The sequence below is a fragment of the Crocodylus porosus genome, unplaced genomic scaffold, assembly GCF_001723895.1.
Source record: "Crocodylus porosus isolate Cpor-Errol unplaced genomic scaffold, CroPor_comp1, whole genome shotgun sequence".
Taxonomy (NCBI): domain Eukaryota; kingdom Metazoa; phylum Chordata; order Crocodylia; family Crocodylidae; genus Crocodylus; species Crocodylus porosus.
The window spans coordinates 9441824-9453543 of record NW_017728916.1 but is presented as its reverse complement, the minus strand read 5'-3'; the positions used below and the strand labels follow the sequence as shown (position 1 = coordinate 9453543).

Here is an 11720-nt window from a genome sequence, read left to right as displayed (position 1 = left end):
GCCAGGCGGGTGGGGCAGGGGTCTTATGGTATGGGGCCTGAGCCGGTTGGGGGGGTCTCATGGGGCAAGGCTGTTGGCAGGTGAGTGGTGGTGGGGTCTTATGGGGGCGAGGCCAGAGCCAGGTGGATGGGGGGTGGGGCCTGAGACCTGCTTGTCGGCCTGGATTTCTGGTTGGGTGCAGGGGCCCTGTCCTGCTTGCCTTAGATCACCCGTCGGCTTCTCCCCTCTCGTGCAGAGGGGAAGGCAGGTGACAGCTCCTCCGTGTCTCCCCTTGTGATGCAGCAGGCAGACAGTTATGGGGTGGAATATCACCCTGCCGTATAGCGTCCCCATTTTCTGAGGGATGTATCCAGAGGCAGGAAAGATGTTTGACTGGCAGGTCACTACCGTAACTCTACATCGTGACGCTCACATGTTCAGCACACTCAGTCTGGATCTCTCTGTCAACACTGGTATTCATACAGGCCACACCTGAGCAGAGGTTGCTAAGTGCTTGTGGTTTTTGAGGCAGGCTGGACGACTGGAAAGAGAGCGCTAAATTAATTTTTTGCGGGTACAGACAGCAGTTGGAGCCTGGCTGTCCGTGGGGGGTGCACTAAAGTGTGCGCTTCTGGCCCCTTCATTCACGTCTAGAAGTAAATGCTCTACTTCCACTAGAATGAGAAAATGGTGATGGGCTGAAAGTTGTAATGCAGTAAAATATCGTGTCGTTCTAACTGACATGCCCCTTACATTATTAATGAAGCTCGTCCTGTCTTTCAGTGACAATTCGCAGGTTTTTCAGCCTTACGTGTTGAGAACCCGCAGGAACAGTACGACCGTTATGAACCGTCACAGTATGGTAAGTAATCTTCAACACAACATGCAGTTATGCTGAACACTTAGTAATTGAGCAGGGCAGATTAAGTTAAATTTGATTTGCAACTGTAGTGAAGTACTTTTTACATACCTCCTGGCTGCAAAATGGGTCCTTGCAAGTATACTCTGAAAAATCCAAAATACTCTGAAAAATTAATAAATCAAATAGTTTTGTAGGTGTCTGTGGGATACCCCAAAAAATGAGGCATAGAGGAGTATGTATGTATGTAAAGAGTATTCGGTATTACATTCAATATGTAATTACCATCCTGCCTGTAGCTGGATCCCACCTTACTGGGATGTCCCCATACTGGTTCTAGTCTCAGAGCTACCACAGAACTTGTTGATGGGCTGGGAAGAGAAATCTACAGAAACAAAACAACCTTGTGCTGTTTCACTTGCCATGAAATCAAAAATTCAAACCTGCCATTTATCCAGCTCCTTGGTTAGGTGACTGCTGTGCAGGACACCAGGACTAGACAGTTGCTATCACAGGTTTGAATCTGGAAGAGAAGGTAATTTAAGTTGGATGTACAGTACTCTGTTCTTTGCAGGCTGAACAACTTAAATGGTAATTTTGTAATTGTTTCAGTTTTCAAAGATATTTACAAATCATTGCAAGAGTTTCCCAATTAAATAATTCAGATAAATATGTGAATTTCTGCTGTTTTTCAGCAAAAAATTCCGTTCTTACTCCTGCTGTACAGGAGTCCTACTTTATAATGGAATAGCACTCAAGAGGTGCCGAAATCTGTAAAACATAGGGATTATGGCCACTCTGGATAATAATTTGATGAGCAAAAGTGTGACAGAATTCTCATTTTAAGGTTTTCATTATGAGAAATTTCTTAAAAATGCATCCTACAAATAACATTAGTTGTCCTACTATTTATTTTGTGGTAGTGTCCAAAATTCTCAAATAAAGCAGTGTGCTATGCAGGCATCAATGAGAATCTCTGCTCCAAAGGGTTCAAATAATTAGAGAAAAATAGTACATCTAACACCTTTCCTGAAGCCCTTTCAGTGGTAACTATTGAGAAGGAATGGCATGAGATGTTATTTCAGTTCATTGTTATAAATTAGGTGAGAAATAATTGAGTTTAAGGTTTACAAGCAATTTAAAAAATATATAGACTTTGATTTGGTAATAGCCTACCTAACCTTCACAATAAAGTTTAAAAACCGTATTTTCATAATGTGTTGCATTATTGCTTCTGTGTTTATGTAGAAGTGGCTCCCTACAAAGCAGTGATCTGTAACACCAGTTGATTAAAGGAATTGGCTGATTTGTTGTGCAGATTGTACTAAGCTAATATTGATCTTTTTAAAAGAGAGTACTATGTGATCTGAGTTCTGACCACCTGATTGTCTGGTTTGTTTTAATTTAAAGAAAATGAAGGTGACTGAAGGTAGGCTGCCTGGGGACTGATTTGCGATTAAGCAGAGTGGATGTTTGTTTTTTTCCAGTTGCTGTCGTCCTCTCCTATTCGTATTCCTAGCAGCCGACTTCATCAAATCAGAAGGGTAAATTGCAGTTTACTTCATGTGTAACATTATATAAATACTTCTCATTGAAGGACTTAATGCAGAAATGGTACTCTAGGAGTTTGTTCTCCATTACACCTTTTTAGCTTTGTTTTTGTCCTTTAAACGTGAATCTCCCCTTCAGACTGAAGCAGTGTACTCAAAGCTTATTCTGTGATTATATTTAAGTGTCTGAGCATTTCTAATGCTGCTGCTTATTGTAGTCTACATGTGAGGCCTTGGGTTGGGCATGGAGAGGTGATGAGTTGGAGTCGATCACAGGCGTTTCTTTTTGGAGCGATAGTCTTGTTTAAATCTGACACTAAAGCCAGACTGAGATAGGAAGTCATTCTGAGTAGTCATGGTAATCTAAAAAGTTGTAAAAAGCTTATAGTATCTGTCTTCTGCAGGAGGAGGGAGTTGACTTAATGAACAGAGAAACAGCACATGAAAGGTTAGTATAACTAAAACAAGATAAGAAAGTAGTTAGAATTACCATCTTTGTAGCCACTCATGGGATTTCCTGTATTCCAGGGAAGTGCAAACAGCAATGCAGATAAGCCAGTCATGGGAGGAAAGCTTGAGCCTGGTAATATCTCTAATATTTTTAATTCACTTCTACACCTGACTAGTGAGCTTAAGGAAAAAGAGTGGAAATAATTTTGAAAAAAATAACTTTGGTTTTCTAGTTGTTTAGCTTATTTGGATGTCCATCAAAATGTTACGCCTTAAGTTCTAAAATCATGTGCCATGTTATTTTAAGGAAGATATTTTGTATTTACAGAGTGACAATGACTTTGACAAGTCTGAGAAATCTTCCTCCCCAAAGAGAATTGACTTCATCCCAGTTTCCCCAGCACCTTCGCCCACCAGGGGAATAGGAAAGGTAGGAAATAAGGAAAATGCAATTTCAGATTAAGATGAACTGCACAAGAGTGTTTTTTCTTTTTAAATCCCAACAGTTAAAAAAAACAAACAAACACTTGAGACATTATTTAAAATACTCTTGAATTTTCTCATCATCTAAGAATTCTCAAAATCTGTGGGACAAACTTCCCTGTTTTTGTATTGAGTGATCTCTGTGGCTGCATTTTGCATGTGTTGTGGGCCTGCAATATTGGTGCTAGACTGTTTGGAAGAGCTCATCCGGAAGGTGGAAGTAAAGGTGTGGGGAAAGACCTTAAATTGTCTGTGGAGGAAGAAAAGGATGGGTCTTAAAAACGTAATGAAAGCCACAGCAAGATTTGGGCATAGCTTCACTATATAGGGAGAAAGGGAGGAAGCAGTGACTCAAGGTCGGAGTGGTGGGCAAAATGAAAGTATTGTCAACAGTGACAGAATGAGAGCAGGGGTGGTTTGTTTTTTGGAGAAAAGAGTTCAACTTTGGATATGTGAAGTTAAAATTGATGGCCCTTTCCCTTCAGTCCGCAGTGTTCCTGATCCTCAACTGACCCTGGAGAAAGGGAGGAATTGCAGTGCAGATAACACTTCCCAATGGTCTTTTTTTCCCAATGAGAAGCAAGTAGAGACAGTATTGGAACTTTGCTCAGGGCAACTGGCAAACATGTTTATAAGCAGATTTCTTGACCTTACTTTCACTGCAGATTCTGTAACATTCTTTCATTGTTGCTGTGTTAGCATGGCTCCTTTATCAGCACTTGTCCTGTTGGTAGTGTTGAACAGCCATAAGTACTTTTACTATTGTTTTGGATAAATCAGCTCTGAGCAGTTATCCACATAATGGTAGATGGCTGGCAGTTTGTATATTAGTGCTCGTACTGGTAAAATTGCAGCTGTCAAAGCACCAGTGAGAGGACTTGACAAAATGCTAATGCGTACAAGCTGCCCTTGGGCAGAAATAGAGCTCATTGCAGGGGTACAGTATGCATAGAAAGCCCCAGGTGCTGCGTTGACAAATTCATGTTTAATCCATAGTATGTAAAATATATATGTAAAGGAGTATCTTAAGCCTGGGGTGTCTTTTGTTGTAGCTTTTTGATGAGTGGTTTAAATCATAATCCTACATCCTGCAACTTCAAAAGCAAAAACCCAAATTAATTCTGGAAATCATGCATTCTTCTGCATGTCTTGACATTTTTTTTAAATTTCATTTTTGTTCTTTGGAAGCATTTTAATTTGAATAAAGTGATGATGATAGCATTTTTTTACAGTATATTTTTCCCTGTAAAATTTAGTTTTAATTTCCTGGGCTTTTCATAAGTTATTCTATTACTGGAATTTTTGCTTTAATGGGGAAATTGCTTGCAATGGATAAAAGTATCAACTATTTAAAAGTGAACCGCAGAAGCATCTTACTGTGTCTCTCTCGCTCCCTAGCAATGTTTTTCACCTTCCTTACAAATGTTTGTGAGTAGTAATGGATTGCCTCCAAGTCCTATTCCCAGTCCAACAAGGCGATTCTCAAAGTAAGTGAATTCATCACAAACTAATAACTGCTTGCTGATCGTATTTATATATTTTTAATTTACCTTGAGCTACTACATTACTTTTAAAGCTATTAAACATTAACATTTTGGCATGAAAACTGTGAAATGAAAGTCTCAGTTTTCATTTATTAATAGACTGATTAAGTTGAATAAAGCATTTGACTTCTGAAAGGCTCTAATCTTGTCCAGTTTTGGAGCAGCTGGATTTTCTTTCACTATTTTGTTAAAGGCTGTTTTCAAGGCTTTTTTTAACTTTGGAGTTCCCAACCACTGCCACAAAACATTTAATATTAAACTTCAAGAGGCAGTGACATGCAGGAATTTTTCCAATAGCTTTTTTCCATTTAGACTAGACATCCTTTATATAACAATCTCAAAACCATTTTAGAGACAAGTTTACCAAATTCTTCATTCATGCAAGTAATATGATGTTTAATGGATAAGTGGGCTGACTCCTATAGATAAAGAGAAACTAAGTCAACCTCTAAAGATCACAAGGTAGATCTTTCACAGCTTTCAAAAATTGTGGTGTACTACAGTATGAGATTTCCTAACTGTTTGTTGAATTGCAGTTTTATTTAAAAAAACAACAGTTTATTACCTTTTCCAAATGTAATTTTGTCCTGGCTTAATATTAGGAAGAAACGTTAGAAATAGGTTTTGTTCAAGCTTTGCACATCTTTCAGCCCCTGCTAATTTACTACTTTTATGACTTCAGCAGGAGGAGTCAGAGTCCTATCAACTGCATCAGACCCAGTGTTCTTGGTCCCATTAAAAGGAAAGGTATGTTGGCAATATCATATATTTTAATATTGCTTTTATTTTGGGAGTTAAATAAGCTTCCAAACTTTTGTCTTGATGTGCTCTCCTCAGATTAGAGCATTTTGCTTCTTGTTGAATTGGAATGTTCAAATCCTTATTTCCAGGTGCAACATATAACAAATAAGTTAGGCTAAAATACACAAGTTAGAATAAAAAGTTTTCCAGTGAGCTTTTACACTTTTTTTCCTGCAGAAGAAAAGAATGCTATAAATGTATTTAAACCTTGGAATTCTTTTCACCTTTTAATTAATAAAAATGGGCAAGAGATTGGGATGCAAATTTGACAATTAGGGGCATGGAATAGTATAAGTGGTGTTCTTTTTAACTGAAAAAATCATAATGTATTTAATATTGTACAGCAGTGAAATGTTCTCTTTAAATGTTTTTTGCTAGTAAAAGATTTTTTTAAAAATTAAAAAGTTGCAGTTTTGCTTTCATGAGAGATTTCAGTTTCTGAATAGTTGCCTCACCTTTCTCTTCTCAATTTGTGTGGGAATTAAAGTACTATACATGTGTTCTTTTGGGTAGCTCTGCATGATGGAAGCCATCATTCTTTTTCTTCAGCGGAGAATGAATATATTCCTTGCATGCTACAGAAAATAAGAAGCTATCAGGGCCACCAGTCTTGGAGTACAGGCTGAGTGGTAGTATATTTCTCTTACAGTAAAATATGCTGTAAATTAACATTATGAATGTAACATGATGAACCTTTTTTAGTTCCTCAAGGTGACACAAGAACAGCTGTAAACTAATAGAAAGCTGGAAAACACTTGCTACTAGACTGATAATTAAAATGCCTAATGAGCCTGCCCATAAAAAAAGAAAAAATTAAAAAATTAAGCTATTAAATGCAAACAGAACTTGTATAAGAAACTAGTTCCATACAAATGCAAAGGGTGGCTGATCATGTGATCAAACTGCTTCTCACATCTAGTTGTTTCTTGCCCAAACACTGATTTGACCATGTGGTTAATTTAAGAATCTGACAAGCACACAGGGCAAGACTGTTTGTATGTAATTATATGGAAGATATTAAATAGAAATTAATTTTTTTAGTCTGATTGTTTGAATTATTTTCCTCAGGCGAAATGGAAACTGAAAGTCAGCCAAAGAGACTCTTCCAAGGAACTACCAACATGCTTTCTCCTGATGTGACACATCTGACTGATCTCAGTTCATGGTAAAATTTTCTTACGAGTATTGAAACATCAAAGTAGAGGCTATTTAACTACCTTAAGTCCAGTGGTTTTCCAGAAATAATTAATTTGTGATGTATAAACTGTATATGCAGACTAGTAAAAGCTATGATGAAGTGACAGTAGGCCTCCCCTACTTCCTTCTGGAATTAAAATGCTCTTCCTTGCTGGTTGGTTGATAGCCATAGCTGCCCAAAAGTGGTTTGCTGTCCATGGTTGCTAATAGAGGTCTAAGAAATATTTTCTTAATGCCTGGAATAGGTAGGGATAGCCCTTGGTAATTACATGGCAGAGTCTGTGCAGTGGATAAGTGTTCCCTGTGTCCCTAACAGCCCTCAAACAGAATCTCTCACTGTTCACCATAGATTGCTTACTGCACTGCATAGCAGGGGCCCGCTGTTCCAGTATGGAGTAGGAGCTGGTAATCGTGCTAATAGTTTTGGCACTTATAGGGTAACACCTTCTTTGGTATATCTGTAAGAGAGTATTTAACAAAGCCACATTCTTCAAGTGGGCACTTTTACAATTAAGGTTATGTCGATTATACCCTCTTCAGTTGCAGTCTGATGTATCCTGATCACACTATAGTCTGTTTCCTAGAAGTTGGAAGGTAACCTATTTGGCTTCTGATTCCTGCTTTTGTTTTAATAAAATCAGTTAAATTAAAGGGTTCTAAAATATCAACTTCAAGGAAAAGGAAGTTTGAACAATTTTTGTGAAATTGGAAACTCACCCGCAAAAGAGAATTATGCCTTTGCTTACAACTGAGTTATGAAACTAACTTTTACACACAAAAAGGTTGAAATCACTCTCTAGAAGCCCTTAGAATCTAAGGCTGGCAGAGTATTTTTCAGTGACGAGGGGAGAAAATCTTTAGCAACATCATGCTTTGAGTGGTACAGTAACTGAGAGCAAACTGGTTAATTAGTGACATTGTAGATGCACCACTGGAATGTTTCTTGGCAAATGAGATCCTTTTCCTTTTACCCTCCTTGCCATTTCTAGGTGTTACTTTCACTCCCTGGTTCCTCTGTCTTAGTTGGTTAAACTGTTGATGTCTTGATTTATTCTGCATGTTAAAAATAAATATTCTGCTCCTCTTTCCCTTGAGGAGCATGAATAAATCCATAACATGCTACAGAAATTAAGGAGTCTTCAGGGCTACCAGCCTTGCAGTAAAGGCTGAGTGGTAGTATCTCTCTCCTACATTAAAAAAGGGGAAATGCCTTCGCTTGGTTTGTAAACTACTCATCTTTAAATAACCCATTTCTTTTTTCCTTAGCCTATCTTCTGATATTCTTGATGGGAGTAGCAGCAGTGTTGGCTCTTCCTCTGATTCACTAGCTAAAGGCAGCATTACTACAGAATCTCCAGTAACGTGCTCAAACTCATGCTCGTCATTCATTCTGATGGATGATCTCTCACCTAAGTGACTTAATCAGTTCTGAGTCAGTGTTTGGCTATGCTTTTTCCTTGCTGTACATTTGTACAGAGAGATGAACTCTGATCCTTGAACCATTGACAGGAGGATTAAAATACTACATGGAAAACTATTCTAACTGTATTCCTTGGCAACTCTTCTCAGTTTTGATTTATCCATTTAATGGACATGCATAGACCATATTAATGTCTGGTTTTGCTGATTTTTATTTTACAAACAAGATGTATGTTCAGACTATACTAACTTTGTTTGCTTCCAAAAAGCCTCCATACGCTTCGATTTCCAAATAAGCACCTATATCTGTGTGTTTAATTTCCAGGAAAGTAACCGCCTGGTGTCACTTATCACAGTCACTTTAGTTAGAGAAATACTTGGTGGTTGCAAAAATATATATTTTTTGGAAATCCTCATTTTTCAAGAGCAATTTTTAGAAGTAATTGAGATTGATTACTGTACATTTTTATTTCTTAAAAATAAATTACTTTTATGTGGGAGGGATGTATATCCTATTTCCCCAACTAAGTCGGTGACAAATTATTCTCCCCACTTTTTCAGCCACTACCAGTCATTTCTCCTGCAGAAAGAAGGAAATGTTTGTGGTTTCTTCTACTGCTACTTGTCATTTTTACAGCAGTTGAACCACCGTGGTTCTAGAAGTTGCTTTCTTTGTATAAAAAAAAAACAAACAAAAAAACCAAACCCATCCTCTAGGGTGACGAGCACATCTTTTCAATAGAGGAAATACCGACTCCCTGTGAAACATGGTTAACACAGCTGCATAGTTCTCTCCCCAGACCCTTCATCCTACAGACTGTATACAATATGGTCAACAATCAGACATTTGGCCAAGGAGAAATAATTCCTGCCTTGAACTAAGACTTATGGTGCAAGTAACCAAGTTACTTAAACTACTGTGTAGAAGAATGTGTGTGGCGCCATCAATGTCTCCTGTGGCATTGAGGCCATAGGTATTTTTGTGCCTTAGGGGACATTGCTACAAAATTAAGGAATGTAAACTAGAGGGGTGGGCGGGCAAAGGATTTTGTGTATAGATTGTGTATGGAGTGCATACCAGATGTTGTCTTCAGTGCTGCTTTTCCTTAGTGCTCCTTTCCAAGGTGTGCATTCCAGCGAGAGGTGCGGTCAGTGGTCCCAGTCGCTCTGAAACAGCTGCGTGTTTGCTACCCTTGAAGCTGCTGCTCAGCTTTATGCCTTTGTTTTGCCCGGCAGAGGGCAGACAACTGAGTTAATGTTGATTTCTGGGGAAAGGCCCTTGAGGTTGGATTGGATCCTGACTCTGCATACTGTGTGTCTAAGGAGTTACGTGTGAGCTACAAGAGGTCTTGATGCAACACCTTGGTCAGCCGAGGTAAGACGATAGACATTTACTTTTTAAAGACTCAACTGGGCTAAAAATAAATCCATTTGTAATCTACTGTGTTATGCTATTTATTATTTATAACTATGTAAAAAAAGTCTGTGGTGATGACTTATAGTATTTTTTTATGATTGAATAAGTTTTTTATGTTCAGTAATAATTGCTGGCTGGTCTGTATTTAATATGCAACGTTGTCTGCCAGAATCATAAGCTTCCATTTTTGAATGTGTGTAAGTCAAATGCTTTGTGTTCTCTGAAAGTACAATTTCTGATTTATTTTTTTTCTTTTTTTTTATTATTATTATTATTATTATTTTTTTTTTTTAAAAAGAAAATAGCACTGAATTTAAAGTAAGATTATGTGCTTTAAAGATGAGCACAATCTCTGGCAATACTGTCTGGCTAAGAAGGGGAGGGCGAGAACCATACTTTTTTCTTTTTGTTTGTTTGTTTGTTTGTTTGTTCTGAAGATGGTGTTTAGTTTCCAGCAGCCTTGTCATACATAACATTTTACTTTTAGAAGTGTTTATTTTAAATTGTAACAAGTACCATAATGAGCCAGTAGTGGCACTATTATCTGTATTACCATTTTCACCTGTGGAGCATTAGTTTTCCCCACCTCAAATAAATGTGCATATTGTAAAATATTGTCCAGTGGTGCCATTTTTAAACAAGTTCTACAGGATTCAGTGTTAATTTTATTTGTATATGCACAGTGCTATTTCTTGCATTTTGGCTGTACCTTAGATTGCTTTAACTTTTTTTAATTCACACCCGTACTTTGTCTTTGCCTTCATTATGTGTTAAAAGAAGGCTGCTTTTACATTTGCAAAGTATTGATAGTCTGTGAAAGTTCAACTTGTTATCCTTGCCCCTCTTTGGTTTCGCCATACTTTTATTAGGACTGTGACTTAAGTCTACACAAGGGGCGACAGAACAAGTAACCTTTTGCATGCTTTCTTACAATGGAGAAGAACAACACTTGCTTATTTTGGCTGACTTGCCTGTACAATTTGATGTATTCAAGATTTGTTTGTTAGTGGGGAGTCTTATATAAAATGCTGGCCTTTGTAAACATTAGAATGTAAGCTTCATAAAACAAACGCACAACCATTCAATTTTGTTACAGCATTTTTTTTTTAATGGTCTGGCTGCCATGCACTCTTCACCATCGCTGTTGCTCTTTCAAACTTTTAACTATTATGTGTATTTGAACCCCAGTCTAGCTGTACAGTAGATAATCTTTCTTAAAATACTGAAAGGAATTTAATAATTGTACACTTCCCTGCAGTAAAGTAAATGTTGTATACGTGATTGGCTATGGAACTCTTAAATAATTTTAATATCAAATATTTTACCACCCCTTTTCTTAAACTTGCATGTGTTTCTCCTCACACATTGAACTTCAAAGTGGAGTTAATTGACAGAAAGCTTTACTTACAGACTCCTGCATTCTCAGTGTTAATAGTTCTTCTATATAACATCATTAAAAGCTAGATGGGAGTAGCCCTGCAGAATTTATTGAGGAATCTACTCACGCACAAGGAAAATAATTAGTGCTCCGAGTAGTATGGGAACACTGAAGCATGAGTTGGTGGAGAGTGATCAAAGCTACAATCAATATTCGTAAGTATGAACAAGCATCTTTCTTAATACTCAAGCCAAGGCCTCAGTCCTACAAGGAGAGCTGGGAGGACAGGCCTGTTGCTCTGAACCCTATGAAGTCAATTCAGTGTGCACAGAGGTAAATGAGCAAATTTACTGCTGGGGGGGGGTGAAGCGCTACAGATATGTAAGAAATGCATCTGCTTCAGGTGCTAGTTTGCAGATGCACATTATTATATTGTGACAGGTAGAGTCTAACAACAATCAAATGCATAGACAGAAGAAACCTGGTATTTTTCCTAAAGGTGTGTAATCTGCCTATGAACTTTGACATCACAGAGAAGAAGGTAGTCAAATCCTTTCTGAACTGGAAACCTGCAATGCAATTTCTAGCTTTGGTTCACGTTTGCCTGTTCAGGGCCATGCAAACAAATACTGTTTTGGAGCTA

At 37.9% G+C, this 11720-nt stretch overlaps 1 protein-coding gene across 1 annotated transcript; it reads left to right on the top strand.

Annotated features, from left to right (window-relative positions):
* The first annotated feature begins 728 nt into the window (after positions 1-728).
* LOC109311000 (protein FAM122A-like) lies at positions 729-10779 on the top strand. The gene is made up of 9 exons (XM_019536404.1): positions 729-841; positions 2326-2382; positions 2793-2836; positions 2917-2971; positions 3167-3268; positions 4720-4808; positions 5548-5612; positions 6735-6831; positions 8130-10779. The coding sequence occupies exons 1-9, from the start codon at positions 740-742 to the stop codon at positions 8278-8280; spliced, it is 762 nt and encodes a 253-aa protein (XP_019391949.1). The 5' UTR covers positions 729-739; the 3' UTR covers positions 8281-10779.
* Positions 10780-11720: the final 941 nt, after the last annotated feature.